General features: G+C 44.8%; 1 protein-coding gene across 2 annotated transcripts in view; it reads right to left on the minus strand.

Moving 5' to 3' along the window:
- The window catches only part of KCNT1 (potassium sodium-activated channel subfamily T member 1), a 1722207-nt gene extending 1705564 nt beyond the window's left edge, over nt 1-16643 (minus strand). Inside the window, exon 1 of one of the 2 annotated variants that reach the window (XM_085613491.1) lies at nt 16327-16643. In XM_085613491.1, coding sequence (XP_085469617.1) covers nt 16327-16643 — 317 coding nt within the window. The remainder of the gene's footprint in view (nt 1-16326) is intronic. The other variant, XM_085613497.1, reaches the window with a different exon arrangement.
- Nucleotides 16644-16864: the final 221 nt, after the last annotated feature.

A 16864-nucleotide genomic window follows, 5' to 3' on the forward strand; every position in this document is an offset into this window, starting at 1 on the left:
AGACCAGTGTCACCTGCTGTGATCATGCAAAATCAAATGTGAATGGAGAGACCAGTGTCACCTGATGTGACGGTGCATAGCCAGGCATGAATGGAGAGATCAGTGTAACCATGCACAACCAGGCATGAATGGAGAGACCAGTGTCACCTGCTGTGACCATGCACAATCATGTGCGAATGGAGAGACTTGTGTCACCTGATGTGACACTGCACAACCATGTGTGACTGGAGAGACCAGTGTTACCAGCTGTGATCATGCACAACCAGGCATGAATGGTGAGACCAGAGTCACAACGCACAATCAGGTGTAAATGTGAAGGCCGGTGCCACCTGCTGCACCAAGCACAACAAGGCGTGAATATAGAGACCAGTGTCACCAGCTGTGATCATACACAACCAGGAGCGAATGGAGAGACCAGTGTCACCTGATGTGATCATGCACAACCAGGCGTTAATGGAGAAACTGGTGTCCCCTGCTGTGACCACGCACAACCAGGTGGGAATGGAGAGACCATTGCCACCTGATGCGACCATGCACAACCAGGTGTGAATGTAGAGACCAGTGTCACCTGATGTGACCATGCACAATTAAGCGTGAATGGAGAGACCAGTGTCACCTGATGTGACCATACACAATTAAGTGTGAATGGAGAGACCAGGGTCACCTGATGTGACCATGCACAATTAAGTGTGAATGGAGAGGCCAGTGTCACCTGATGTGACCATGCACAATTAAGCGTGAATTGAGAAACCGGTGTCACCTGCTGCGACCACCCACAAACAGGTGGGAATGGAGAGACCGTTGCCACCTGCTGCGACAATGTACAACCAGTCTTAAATGGAGAGACCAGTGTCACCTGATGTGACCATGCACAATTAAGTGTGAATGGAGAGACCAGGGTCACCTGATGTGACCATGCACAATTAAGTGTGAATGGAGAGACCATTGCCACCTGATGCGACCATGCACAACCAGGCGTGAATGTAGAGACCAGTGTCACCTGATGTGACCATGCACAATTAAGCGTGAATGGAGAGACCAGTGTCACCTGATGTGACCATACACAATTAAGTGTGAATGGAGAGACCAGGGTCCCCTGATGTGACCATGCACAATTAAGTGTGAACGGAGAGACCAGTGTCACCTGATGTGACCATGCACAACCAGGCGTGAATGGAGAGACCAGTGTCACCTGATGTGACCATGCACAATTAAGCATGAATGAAGAGACCAGTGTCACCTGCTGCAACCATGCATAACCAGGTGTCAATGGAGAAACCAGTGACACCTGATGTGACCATGCACAACCAGGCATGAATGGAGAGACCAGTGTCACCTGATGTTATTTTGCACAACCAGGAGTGCCTGGGGAGAACAATGTCTCCTGATCTGATCTTGAACAATCAGGTATAAATGGAGAGAATATGTTATGTTATGCTATGTCATGTCATGTTATGTTATGTGTATTTGTAAAGCACACTATCACCTGTAAGGTTATGCTGGCGCTGAGTAGGTGTATGTGCCCAGCCCTACCTGTGATAAGTTGATTAAAAAGCCAGGTGTTCAGCTTCTTATGAATTTCTAGAAGAGAGGAGGAGGCTCTTATGTGGAGAGGGAGGTTATTCCCCACTTGAGGAGTGATGTAAGAGAATGCACGTCGTCCTGATCTGGTTCTGTGTATGCGTGGTATGTTGGCGAGTAGGACTCCTGTGAAACTGAGGTGTCAGGATGGTTAGTGGAAGGAAATGTGGCTGTTCAGGTAGGTGGGCCTGAGTTGTGGAGTGCCCTGAATGTGTGTGTGAGGAGCTTGAATTGAGCTCTTTTGTGTATTGGAAGTCAGTGTGGGTTCCTGAGGTGTGGTGTACTGTGATTTCTGTCAGGAAGGTTGAGGATTAGTCTGGCTGCCGAGTTCTGGATAGTCTGTAGTCGTCTAGTGAGTAGCTTGGTGATCCCGGCATAGAGGGTGTTCTCATAATACAATTTGCTGGTGACTAGGACGTGGGTGACAGCTTTCCTTGTGTTGCTTGGGAGCCATTTGAAGATCTTCCTCAGCATCTTTAGGGTCAGTGCCAGCGTTGACTTGTGCAGTCATGTGCAGTTTACTGTTGATGATTATTTTGAGGTTTGTGGTGTGGTTTCTGGGTTTGATCTGAGTTCAGCCAGCCACCAGTTGGAGTCCCATGGTGAGGTGTTTTCCCAAAGATCACTACTTCTGTCTTGACGGTGTTGAGCTTCAGACAGTTGGCTTTCATTCAGTAAGAGATTTCGGTCACGCAGGTGGGGGACTTATTTCTTGTGTTGGGGGTCTTGTCTGAGAGGGAGAGTATGAGCTGCGTGTCATCTGTGTAGGAGAGGATGTTGATTTTGAGTGCGTGGATGGCATTGGCCAAAAGCATATATGCATTAAAGATGGTGAGACTGAGGAATGAACTTTGAAGGACTCTGTGAATGAGTTTGCTAGCTTCTGAGCAGTAAGGTGCCGGGCTGACTGCTTGTGTTCTTTCCTTTAGGAAGGAACAGATCCAGGGTAGAGCGGGTCCTTGGATGTTAATCTCATGCAGGCAGCTGATGAGCCTGAGCTGTGAGACCGTGTCAAATGCTGCAGAAATTTCCAAGAGAATGAGGTCTGCAGTGTCTCCTCTGTCAAGTATCACGCTGATGTTATCTGTGGTGGCAATGAGTGCTGTTTCTGTACTGTGGTTGGGCCTGGATTCAGACTGCGAGGCATTGAGGAGCTGGGGGTTGCTGAGATGGTTGGTGAGGCATTGGTTGGTGAGTTTCTCTAAGACCTTTGCCGGGTGTGGTAGGAGGGAGATGGATCAAGTCTAATCACCGGTGCCATATGGTGTGATCTTGCACAACCAGATGCAATCTTGCACAACCAGGAGTGACCGGAGAGACCACTGTCACCTAATGCGACCATGCACAACCAAGAGTGAATGGAGATACCAGTGTCACCTGATGTGACCGTGCATAACTAGCCATGAATCTAGAGACCAGTGTTACCTAGTGTGATCTTGCACAAGCAGAAGTGAATGGAGAGACCAGAGTCACCTGATGTGGTCATATACACCCATGCATGAATGTAGAGACAAGTGTTACCTGACGTGATCTTGCACAAACAGAAGTAAGGGTTTCAGACCAATTGATGTGACATGTAATTCAAGTTGTGAAAGCAGAGACTTGTGTTACCTAAATTCAGCCACTACCAATCATAAAGGAAGTGACCCTCATGTTTCCTGTTTTGGCCATGTGCTACCAGTCTTAAGGGAAGAAACTTGTGCATCACCTCTTTTAATCTTGTGCTACCAGTCAAGAGTGGAGAGTCCTGTATCACCCGAAAAGAGTATGCACTCTGACTTGGAATTATTTAAAATAATGTGATGATGTCCAGTGGCGTAATTTGGGGGGGAAAATCCCACTTCAGGAGCACCTCTTGTGAGAATGAGTGTCTGCTCATGCTGCTGTTTTTGTTCTATTGCATTTAGCACTATTTTTGCCACGCAAAAAGCATTCTTCTGTCCATTTAGGGTGGAAGGGGGCATTTTGAGCTACAAAACTAGCGCTAAAAGCCAGGGGTAAATTGTGGGTAAAGCGTACCCTAAGTGCACATCTAGCACGTGAGAGTGGCCGCTCACACTTGCTATTTATGTTCTGTTGTATTTATAGCTAATTCTAAGCACTAACTGCATCCTTACATCCATTTTTGTCACTAGGGTACATTTTTGCGCTAAAAAAGAATGCAAATGCATAAGTACTATTCTTACTTAATTCTGTATAATCACATGTACTTTTAGGCAATTCCGCATGATTGCGCTACATGGAATTATGCAAGTTATTCTCCGCCCCTCATTGGACCAGACCTTTCCTGCAAACACTCTCCTTCCTCTTCCTACAGACACTTAGATATATGGAGCACAATATGTGAATGTACCTCTCCAAACATTCATCCATCTGTACTGGGAATCCCTGTAGATCACAACCTTCTCTCCATCCTCAACCAGGAAGGGAGAAGCAGACAGTGCCCTTCTGCTGATGCTGTAGATGACACCAGAGTTTAGAGGCCTGGACTTGGTGATGCCAAGCAGCTCAAGAGGACTAAGAAGTCCATCAAAGGAAACACAGGAAAAAGGCTTTTCCTGTAAGCCACGAGCATGAGAAACCGACTTTCCTGGACTGCGCAGGTAGCTTTGCTGTTGGAAAAGAATGTCTTTTTGCATGCAAGTCTGACTAAAACTTGCAAACTGCTTTAATAATGAGCCTCCTACCGTCTCCAGATGGATACTCGTGACTTCACGATTGCCGGACCATATTTGGGAAACAACTCCTGATGGACCTCTTCACCAAAGGAGCCCCCCTTGCTTTCGTTAAGACTGGGCCTTCAAATCCTCGACAAGACCTCCAGTGTGGAAATCATGTCACCATGTTACTCCTGTGGTTTAGTGCTCTGTGCTCATAAGTGGGGAAAAGCCCATGGAAAGACAGGCACGTATGTAATAAAGCCTTTTCCAATAGTCACAGAATATAAAAAACCCTTTGATAAATACGGCCCATGGTTTCTATCATTATTAACACACAGCAAAGTGCAAAGCTGCTGGAAGTGGCATGTATTTCTGTTCCTTAATCAAATATTAATGCATTATTAAGCTGTAATACCACTTTCTTCCACAGCAATGCATTGAAGTGGCCTGGAAGATTAGAGGTCACCAAGGTGACAAGGGATTCAAAGACTGAAGATACATGAGTGGTTCTGGAGTCAATACTACAACTCTGTTACAAAGACTGGAAGAGACCGAAGCCTCATTGCAAACCTGCAGCACGGGCTGGACTCGGGCGCAAACCGGTGTTTACACCCGGATCTGAATTATGAGCAGTGCAGTCATTTTGGACACAGAATCACATTTTGCAGGTTAGAATTTAGCGAAATTTGGATATGAAAAAAGTAGGGAAAATATTCTCAGGGTAGGAAAGAGGAAACGTGTAGAATGTGGGTGCAAGAAAACCAGTTCTACAGATTATCCTTGACATCAGCTTGAGAAGCTCAGGACCGTGGCTTATCGTCATAGTGAAAAACTCCAACGTGCGGTAAACAAATGATTTTTTTACCAGGACGTTTTTACCACCTGGTAAATCTGATGCAGAACACTGATTGGGCTAAAAGGGCTTTAGCCCAGCCTCGCCCCTATATACAAAATAAAACACACATATCTTAAATAAAAAATAAAGGCCAGTTTAATTAATCAATGCAGAATGCATTGTCTTATATTACGGAAGCTCAGACGCAAGGGGAACACTGTCACAGAAGATCTCAATTGTAAATGGCTTAAGACAGGGGTGTGTCTTGGCCCCGTTGCTTTTCTCCTTATTCATAGCAGATTTACCACCCATTTTGAGAACGTTGCGGGATGCCAGCCTAAAAATAGATGGGAAATTTACTGCATGCTTACTTTATGCAGACGATTTGGTGCTTTTGGACCAAACAGGGATAGGTCTGCTAAGAAAGCTCAAAGTGTTTGGTGAATACTGTAACCGTAAGAAATTAACAGTAAACTGGGAAAAAACTAAGATTCTGAGTTTTGGTAAAAAGAGGAAGAATTTCAGCTGGATCCTAGGCTCAATAAACCTGGAAATAGTTAAGTAGAATAAATACTTAGGAATCTGGTTTGAGAAATCTATGAAGTGGAAAATACACCTGGATGCTCCTGGAATCCGGGCCCGAACTTCGGTCGGTGGCCTGAGAAAATGGAATAACAGCTTTGAAGACTAATAGACCAGTTCTGAAAGCTTAGGCGGCTATGTTACCTCCACAGTTGTTATATGGTGCTGAATTGCTATATACAAGTGATAAAAGGAAGTGGGATGCTGCAAACAGGGAAATGTGTTAAAATGTATTGTCACTACCCAGATCCTCCACGATCCAGGAAATACGAATAGAAACCAGAATAGTATCATGGGAGAAAATGGTATGTATGGCACTAATAAGATACTTGTAACGCCTGGGCTGTGAAGAGGATCAAAACGTATCCTATTGGTGCAAATGTGAGATCCTACAGAGTGAAATGAAGTGGGCAAAGGGGGTTAAGGAAACGGTTGCTTTGGCTTGTAGGGAATTGAGAGTTGACGTAGGCCAGCAGAAAATTCATCCAGCCATAAGCAAGAAGGAACTTAGGATATTAGGGAAAGAAATATCATGTGACCAGGATCAACAATACTTGGTAGGGAAAAGATCTGTATGTTTTATGAATAAATCATGGCAAAACGATCAACAGCTCCCATATATGGATATACTTCCCAATCCTTGGCTTGGGTCAGATCTATTAAAGGTATGGATTGGAATTAACCCATGTAATGTGAATGATTGATTAAAATGGATATGATAGACCACAAAGGGAAGTGTACCTGCAACCAAGGCACAAAATGTGATATTTTGCACATTTTACTAGACTGTCTAAAAGTTTTTGATGCACAAAAACTGTGTCTATGGCCAATCTTTTTCAAATTTAAGTTTAGAAATCGTGTACAGGCAGCAGATGTGTTAATTGAAATGCACTCATTAGATATAGAAGGTGAAATAGGGCAGTGTATACTTGAAGTTAAAAATAAAAAATAAAAATGTGTACAGCTGAAGTTTTAGTACCGGTATTGCTTTGATGAAATGTATACCTGTTTTCATAAATGATATTTGGAACTTAAATAATTTCTTTACAGATCATATTTTTTGAAGATTTTTTATTGAATTGGAGTTTTATACGGTTGTTATATAGACAACATCTTAGGATGGGTTTTTAATGGAAGACTGATATGTTTGTATGTTTATATATATTTAATGACCTATGGTCTAAATACCAATGTTTTTGACTGACTGACTGAAAGCTCAGTTGGTTAATACTATCACTGCAGAACTCTGTGCAAACATTATGGATTTTGTGTTTGGAACTAGTCATACAATTGAATCCAGTTTGGTGAAAAGGGGAGTTGTGTATTTATAGTGCTATGAGGTCACAGCCTGCAATTGAAACCACTTAAGATATGCACGTCATTATTTTAAAATGTTATCATACTTAGTATAAGATAGGCTGCCTCAAAATGTGCAAAGACAGTTTTGGGTTTAATGTACAAAGCTATTTAGCAGTCACAAAGCCTGCGATTCGTAAAATCACAGGGTTTGTGACTGCAAAATTGCTTTTTTTAATGTACAAAACACATTTTGCAGTTTGCTAAAAGGCTACTGAATCATAAAATAAGTTTATAAAGACATAAGAATTCACTATTTGAAAGGGACATGTTTTGAATGCCCCTTTAAATTAGCCACTCATTATGGTATGTATCAATGTTTTGGGACTGAAATCTAGTTGCAATACATTTAAAAGTTACTGATTCCAGAGTGCGGGTGGTAACACATTCACAAACGTGAATGCAAAAAAAAATTTGGGAGAGTAGGCAGTGGTTCAGGAGACCACTTCCAACTCTCAAATAAACTTTTTAAAAAACTAAACTTTTCCTTATAAAAGCTGCCTTGTTTCTTTTCAGGAAAGCAGCTTGCAATTTAAAAGGAAAAAAGTCTACTTTATTTAAAAGCGATCACAGACAATTGGTGTCTGCTGACTCCAGCGGAGTGATTCGAGTCACAATTTGCAACCTACCTCATGAATCTTGATGAGGTTGGTCTAATTGCGACCGAGTACAACTGAGAAGTTTGCGAGCCAAACTATTAGTACATAGGTCGTTTTTCGCTTAAGCAAAAGGGCAGTGTGCTATGTGCATTCACTTTTTGAAAATAGAAATTTCGTGCATCATGCCGTTAGTGTTCATGTTAAAACAAGTGTGTTAACATATATTTTAAGAACATTTGATCAAGGTGTACCTAATGCAAAGGGTTTCCATTAGCAGGCCACACGCCAGAACACAGCTGATAACACCCTTCCATTAAGCCTCAAAAAGACTGCCCGAATGAAAAACCTTAGATTGGCTCCCAGGCAGCCTTTAGATTTTTTAATTAACCAACTGTGCACATTTACTTATATTTCAGATAGCCGGCACCCTGACGAGAAGGTTTATATTTTCTCTTGATGTCTGCCTCTATCTTGGCTTCACGAATCAGGGAATCCCCCCTCTCTTCCCTCTCAGCAAGAGGGATCCGAAGGTTGGCATTATTTGTTATGGTCTTTTTTTTAAGTATGGGAACTCCTATTGTAAAAATTAAAAAGATTGGGAATTCCGATCCTACTAGACACTCCAACCACTAAGGTCAGCCAAAAGGTATTTACATATAGATGAGGCTCTTTATTTTTATTGCTTCTTGTGCCTCAAGGTGTCTCGCTCCCTCTGCTTAATAAACCGACTTACAAGGCTCCCATAAAAGACACGGGCACCAGTTGGGAACTGTGCGCTGTGGGATTATTCAAATTCACGCAGGCGCATAGGAACAAAACATATTAAGAGCGCCACTCTGGTCCTGCCGCATGGCATCACAAACCTGGCCATACAGGCCGCACAACAAACATGCACGCCCCATCTACGGTACTCCACAGAGCAGCTCCACAAAATCCCTTGGGCACCTTGTTAGGAATATGAAGCACTGTATAAATACAACTACAAAAAAATGCATCACGCTCAAATTCTATAGCACCGCAAGTCATTATAATGTCAATACAGAGCTATACAATTCTCTATTGACAGAACCTTTACTTGTCTGCTCTAAACGCACAGACTTTACTTTCACCCTGATTCAAAATTGAGCTTTAAATTCCATGTGCACTCAGTAGCGGCTCCTGGAGGGAGTGCTGCGGGGTGGTGGGGCTAGGCGAGGGAGGGCAGGGTGAAGGGTAGTAAACTTCGGCTCACGGCCGACCGGAGTAATGTAAATAAATAAATAAATAAAACGAGTTTCATTGCGCTTGCTGAAACGCCAAATGGCGATGCAGCGCGCGCAATGAAATTCGTTTCATTTATTTACATTACTCCGGTCGGCAGGGAGCCAGAGTTTACTAACCCCCACCCTACCCCTCCCCCGCCCTGCCCCGCCACCCACAGAGCTCTCTCCAGGAGCCGCTACTGTGTGCACTAAATATCACCTAAATTCTACATAACTTGGGGGCATATTATCAAGCACGGCGTTAAAATTATCGCCGCTTTAGCGGCAGAAAACTGCCGCTAAAGCGGCGATAATGGGCTTGATAATATGCCGCAGAGAATTCCCATAGAAGCCCATGTTGACACCAGAACATGGGCTGCTATTGGGATTCACAAGAGCATATTATCAAGTCCATTATCGCCGCTTTAGCAGCAGTTTTCTGCCGCTAATGCGGCGATAATTTTAATGCCGTTTCTTGATAATATGCCCCTTGGAACCTTAATCTTGTTCTCCAAATCTGCCTTTGTGCTTTTATAATGATGCTGCCCTTACAGGTCTACAGCTTACAATATATTGGCCTCCGTTTGGGAACACCAACCTGCCGAGCTTGCCCCTTTTTCTACCTGATGTAACCTTACAACCTCTGATAAATGTCTACCTCTGTTTTTTTCCTTGACAGTACAATTCCATATTATAAACAGCGAATGTGAATGGGGTGTGGGTGTGTGTTGAGAGCGACGGGACCCATCAATTCTGTGGTCTTTGCTCTTGCTCTATGGTAGCATCATAGACGACAGATACTGATGATACACAAAGACCACCAGACTCGGCTAATATGACGAATGTCCTGCCTGCTGTACTCCTGAAGGCCATGCTTAAGGGGACAGCTGGGACCTGGTGCACCGTCAGCAGATCTGCATGGGGGGTAGGTCCATGGCCTCCACAGCTCGGGCAGGGGACCGCCTGCACTCTTTAGAGACCCCCTCCTGTCTGACCAGGGTTACTGTGCTGTGAGCAGGGGCGACTCCTTCGCTATGGCGGAGGAGCGCCGCCCCACTGCTTTCAAGCAGTGCAGAAGCAAAAAAAGAAAATGATAATAACTTTCAGTTATTATCATTTTATGTTTGACTGCTATGTGGGCAGGCAGGTGCGTGGGGCTGCTCGGGTCACGCGGAGCAGGCCAGTGGAGGAGTGGTTTGCCCACTCCTAAAAGCGTGGGGCTGCTCGAAGGGACAGATTCGGGAGAAAGGTGCATAGCGAGTAGACACAACTTAAGGGTCAAAGACTCCGAAACAGCCTTCAGAAGGAACCCGACCTATGACTTTAGACTGCAGACCATTGGGCACAGACTAGGGGCTGACCTATCATGAGTCATTGGAACCACAAACGCAGTAAGTGCCGAAGAGGTGAACTTGTCCGCACCTCATGGGTCCCTGTAGGCAAGCCCTATGGTTGTAGCATCCAGAAGGGATAAGGACCCCACACATTGTGACCTGCCCCTGCTGGGGCTGAAGAACCACCATCTTGCCATAACCCCTGGTGGGGTGTAAGCACCACTGCTTGTCTAATGAAGTAAGACGCCATATTTTCAGGAGCTCAGCTCTCGCTGTGGCGTCACCTCTGTTAATGCGCCTACACCCGTTGCTCCTCCTGCCCAGCCCCCTGCTCTGCTGGAACACCTCCCGAACCCCTGGTGTTCAGTTCCAGCCACACAGACTTATCATGCACAGCAGTCTTTATCTTTGATGCCTGTTTCCTAGTTGCACGACAACAGGCCACGCATCCTCTTCTCCTTTGATTTGTTTTACAATTTGCCTTTCTCTTCAGTGTTTTCCGTCTCTCCACTTCCGCAATCACCGAGATTTCGATATATGATCTACCAGAAACCCATCGTCTAAGAGCACCTGAATATTTTACAGAGAACATTTTTATTGTAGCAGGTGTTGCTTATAGACCTGGATAGAGTGCATATGGGGCTGGGCCGACAGGCACCAAACTTGAGAATTCATGACGTAGGTTACTAAACCCTAAACAAATTTTCCCAAAACTGGGCAACTTTTTATAGCGTCGGAGGACGGCTGTGGGGCAACAAGAGAGAGTGTCTCTTTGGAGTATGTGTGACGACAAGAGCACCTTCCCCCGCCGTTCCGGGTTCAGAATCTAAATTGTAAACTCTTATGTATAAATCCTCTTGGAAATCCCATTAGAGAGGAACGCTGGGGCAACACCCTGAGTACCAAGGTAATATATACCCAAATAGTGGGTTAGACCAGACAACAAGGGACCAATACCCTGACGAATGCCAGAGTGACCCTGTTGGGCACAGAGAATACTGGCAGAAACATGTTGGTTTTAGCAGTGGGGATTACGGGGTCGTTACCTGCCCTTGATACCCCATGTCATTTATTTTAACCCTGCCCGAAGTTAACAGGAATAAAATTGAGGGTGAACCTCGAGACAGTTTTATACTTTCTTTTCTCTGCACTTTTCTTTGGTCCCTTTCTTTAGGAGACTACTCGTTTCAGTACTGTCAGAATTTCACTGCTGTGTTTATTCTGTCTATTTGTCATTTATACTGTACCCTCACCACTTGACTTCATCATATACCACCTTTCTTTCCTCTCTAAAAAATTTGCGCTCCACCCAAGGTGTTGGTCTGCACCTGGGTGTATGATGCGGCCCTATGATGAAGCATGACACTCTCGGGTGTGTGAGGGCAGTATTAAAATCTTTATAGATTTTCCCACCTACTATGGCTAGTACTTCGCTTTATTCTCTATGATTGCTTCTCTGTCATGTGTGATTAAAAGTTTTCTGAGGGAGTCAGAGACAGCCTCGCCCCCTTTCTTTCCCTCGTCTCTTGTGTTTCAACTTTTTATAGCTTCATGGCCAACTACTGATTAGTCATCATGGGTCAGCAAGGTTAAATGGTGCGCGTTAGGAGAGGTTGGCTTTCAGATCAGACTACTGAGAAATGGTGAATAGCAGACGCAGCGCGTTTAGATCCACAGGTAAATGGGAGTGTTTGGGGAATACAACTGGGCTCTGAGTATGGCATGTGTTTACGGGCAGATAGCAGTTTGATAATTATGTTCTGTGGGGTGAGGGACGGTATGTATTTTCAACATTTGTCTAACGCATCAATGATTGTCAGTTGTTTAGTGGGGATTCAGCAAGGCGTTTAATAACAGGGTTGGTTTCAAACAGGGAAGGAGAGGAGAAGTCATTGCATAAAATTTAGTTGTTTTTCATAGGGGCTCTGCACAACGACTTCACACATACTTTGTAGCACTAACTAGCAGAGGGTGTGTATTAAATGCTAATAAGGATTGATGTGGGTAGGGTATGGGAGGCTATGCTTTAAACGTTTTTCAGTGAAGAAGTGTTGGAAAATGAATATGGGTTTTATATTTCTTAACAGTTTCCCCTGACGAAGGGCGCCACAAATAGCCCGAAATGCATTGGGAATATTGAGACTCTTGCTGTGATTCATGAATTGAATGTCTTATCGCAAAGTGGTAAGAGGCTTGGATGGGCACAACTATTTTGTGTGAAGCTTAATGGACATTTTTTGGCACAAAAGAAAGTCGAGTTGGCAAATCTCAACAATAAAAGAAAACTTAAGACACATTTTGGAAATTGGAAATACATTTATTTACTGCTGTGCGAATGGGTTTGCAGCCCACACCGGCTGCACATGGTATGCTGAACTAATCCCGCGCAAAGAAGTGAGGCGCGGTCCCAGACTGCACGCACAACCTAATAAAACCACAAGAATGGATTACATTGAGAAATACAAGTAATTAAGTTCGGTGTGCAACGGGTTCCCCCAATGTGCAACTACTGATTAGTCCCACATAACCTAAACTTATCTCTATCAATAAAATGGTGGAACCAGATCGATTACTTAAGAAATTAACGTAGTCTTCGTTAAAAAATAAGGTACTGCATCTATGAAAAAATAATGTAATAATTATTGATTTGTCAAAAAAATAAAGACTTGTCATTCAAAATTGAAATCTGGTGCCTTAATATGTTATGTTAAAGTAGATTTATAGAGCGCACGGCCACTCAGAAGAGTGTCCCGGCGCTAAGACAAAAGCAAACAAGAAGAACCAGAGGAAAGGAAAAAAGAAAAGATGGATTAAATTGGTTTTTGGAACAGCCAGGTTTACGGTTCTTGCCTGACAGCAATCAAGTCGGTGGCTTGCCTAAGGGGAAGAGGTCGCTTATTCCAAAGTCCGGGCGCTTGCCCTTGGAAAGCGCGACCGCCTTTGCGAGCTCTGAGCTAGCCCTTGTTTGCCTTGTAGGAGTCAGAATTTGTGGAGATGTTTAATCGAGTTTGCTCTTCATGGATAAACGATAGAAATAGTTATCTTGTAGCAGCAGAAATATAGATATTTATTAACACTGGCGCTCGCACTGTTCAAAGGTCTTTTACATGTTTACATTGTACATGTTTACAATGTAATGCACACGGATGTACAGCGGTTCCCAACAATCGCACAGTATTATGAATATATGAATATTATCAGATACACCAATTTTCATACCTGTGCAAAATGATGCTTATCCCAGCTTGCTTCAACAGAGCCTTTAGCAGAGCCCTAACTTGGACACATCAGTGAATGTTTGAGCATAGCGCCTGCGGTGAAGCCAAGCGCCTCGGGTACATTCAGGAGTGGATGAAAAGGTGCTTGAATGTGATGATGAATCTTGACCATCGACAGATTATCTTTGTGAGTGTGTAAAGAAATGTGCGCTCTTTGTAACTTGAGCCGACCCCTCAGCCTCATGTAACCACAAACATATCACAAATAAAGAGTCCATGGATGGCTTCACCACCTTAGTCAGTCGCTCATCTTCGCAATTCCGCAAACTAGCCAGGGAAACGGACGGGTTTCAGCAAGAGAGGTGTGTGCAAACAGTGCCAGTGCGCGCAGAGATTCGTCCGTATAGCTCTGAGGCCTGAGTTCTGTGATGAGGGGGCCCCCTGCAGCTGGGGCCCCCCGCACCGCGGGGGCTGCGGGGGCCTGTGTTACGCCTGCCCCCACCCCTACGCCCAGGTTCAGGGCTGGTTGGCCTCTGTTTACTGGTCTTTAAGAAGGCGTCTGTCAGAGTCTATTTCCTAAAGAAGGGGTGGTGAGGAGTGGGCGGGGACACAGCCAGTCACGACGTGGAAGTGCTCAGAGCAGAGGGGATGGTGGCTGCGAGGCGTGAGGGCTGAGTCTAGGTGCAGGAGAGGGAAGAGAGGAAGATGGCAAGGCTAGAGCGGAGGGGGGGGGGGTGCAACCTCGAAGGGCAAAGGGCACGGTGCTGGAAATTAAAACTGTTCCTCCATACTTGCATTACTTCCGCTGTCGCGTGAACTGCACCCCCTGTTATAAGCGCTATGCCCACAACGCCGCACTATCAGCACTAACGAAGCGCCTACCGTGCCAGCCCCCTCCACCCCCCATAGGAGTGACGTGTCGCCAATTTATAATATTGTCAAGCGGTGATCATTGCGTTGTCATATCGTTCGTCCCAAATGCGACACACCACTGTGTGCACAGTGTGGAGAGGGTTAAACAGACCAGGTGCAAGCGCCCCCATCATCTCGAGCGTGCATCAAACTCTCAGATATGTTTAGTTACAAGTAACTATGTGATGGATAAACATTTAGAAGAACTACGGATGGACGGAGATAGAGAGATAGATAGATAGATAGATAGATAGATAGATAGATAGATAGATAGATAGATAGATAGATAGATAGATAGATAGATAGATAGATAGATAGATAGATAGATAGATAGATAGATAGATAGATAGATAGATAGATAGATAGATAGATAGATAGATAGATAGATAGATAGATAGATAGATAGATAGATTTTTCGACCAGACAATAAACAGTCAATGAAAACTGCCCAAAATTATTATTAAACTCAAAGCCCAATTTCCTATTGGTATAGTTCCTGCTCCTAAGCACTTAGCAGCAAGAAGACCCTTGGTTTATATAGCGCTATACGAGTAAGTTAAATGAGACGTGAGAGAGAGGCATCTAGACAAACAAGATTACTATGTCAGCTTTAAGCACAAATGCCACAAAATACTCTACTTTCACTCTGGCCTTAACCAGTGAGAAGGATTTGCAAAGCCCAGGCCTGGCAACATGGTGTCTTGGCGACCTAGTGGTCAGTGCCAACCCGACCCTCTAAGTTTTAACCCATTTGAATTCAATTTCCATTTAAGTGACTCAATATGTGGGGAAAGAGCTGCTCGCCCGGGGAAGACGTCAGGGGCAAGTGGCAAGGTACGGCGAAGTGCTCTGGCGACATATCCCTGGTATAACTAAAGGTAAAGAAGGACTGTAATCACGGCGCCTCCACTTGACCAAACTGCGTGACCCTCGACACATCAATGATCTCCCTCTGGCTTCTTCATTTGGCAAAGGATGGAGAGAAGTTTGTCATTAAGCACTGTCAGAAAACCATGTGTGAAAAGTACTGAACAGAAACACCAGTATAGAGTATAGACAGACAGAACAGCCGGCTGCAAAGGCCTTTAAACGCCAATATCGTCATCCATGTGAAACTCTTCACATATCTACCTACAGCACAGTGGGCAAGTCCGGTTTTTTGCAGGAACCTACAAAACACGAATCTTGCTACCTCTGGTGCATAAGTGGCGAGCCGAAGATCATATGTGGGCCTCGCGCTAAATGACGGACTTTGGAATCAAGACACCTGCGTTCCAATCCTGGCTTCTCCACTTGGAGCGAACCCTGTTCTCCTGGGCATAACTCGTTATCCCATGCACCCCAGTTCACTTATTTGGCAATACAGAGCACTCGAACAATGGAGATTACCGTAGCCATGAAACAAAAACCGGAAATTGTCCATTAATGAGTGACGAGCGCTTCTAGGAGTTTAAGACCATGTCTTCGCATTTTTAAAATGGAATTGACAAGAAAAGACCAGTTAAGACTCTAGATCGCAGACTGCTCTCCATGCGTGGTTCATTCAGCGATAACCAGACCAGGGTTCTTTCTATAGGCATGCACAGAATTGTTAAATACACAGAAGTGTGGGCTCTGCAAGCTACCAATACTAACGCTGCAACGACGTCTGCCAATAATGAAAATAATAATAATTGTAATAATAATACCAGGTAATATAGGTATTTGCATGAATTTGCTTTTATAGCGTAAAATCGAATTTAGCTACCCGGAGCTTAAAGCATTATAACATAATTAAAACAGTATCAGATATAGATAATAAAATCAAAGCAAGTTAAAACACCACCATTGACAACACCTTCGAAATTGTAAGTTAAGTTATACATTACTTTACCACTGACGCCTGAAAGCGTTGCTTTCAGATATTTTACCCAGTTTAGTGGTAATTGTGCTATCGACCTCGGAAGGATGAAAGATGGCAACTTGAATTCACAGGGTTGGCGCATAAGCTCAGGTGGCTGGGACCTACCTGGCGGCGGCGTACTTCTGCGTGCTCCCATCGTCGTACACGAAGGTCTGGTTGGTGTAGCACTCCCCACACATCTTGAGACCACCATCGCCGGCGGGCTGCAGGTCCCTGTGGGCCGTTGACTTGTACACCCCCTGGAGACTCTGCCCTTCGTCCGAAAATGGCATCTGAAAAGCGCTGAGAAGCCCCCTGCAGAAATAAAGGAAGCTGCAGACCTGTCCCAACCATGGGGACTCTTGCGGGTCCCTCGCGCCAGATGCCCTCGACGCCGGGTCCGGCTCAAGACGCGAGATCCAGGCTGCCCATGGCGTTTTCATGGGAAGGTCCGTCGGTGCCAGGCTAAGCCCAGGGTGCCCTGCGGAGGTGCTGCGATGCCAGCAGGTGAGGTGGCATGGCTGGTCCCGGCAGATGCTTGAATGACAGACAGCACGTGCACCTCTATGCAGCTGGACTCTTCCAACAACGATAAACCAGAAATGCTGTCTCTTTCTGTGTGGTCAGAGCATCTATGCAGCCAGAAAAAATACTAGTTACCAAA

The sequence above is a fragment of the Triturus cristatus genome, chromosome 1_2 (assembly GCF_964204655.1).
Source record: "Triturus cristatus chromosome 1_2, aTriCri1.1, whole genome shotgun sequence".
In the NCBI taxonomy this organism is placed as follows: domain Eukaryota; kingdom Metazoa; phylum Chordata; class Amphibia; order Caudata; family Salamandridae; genus Triturus; species Triturus cristatus.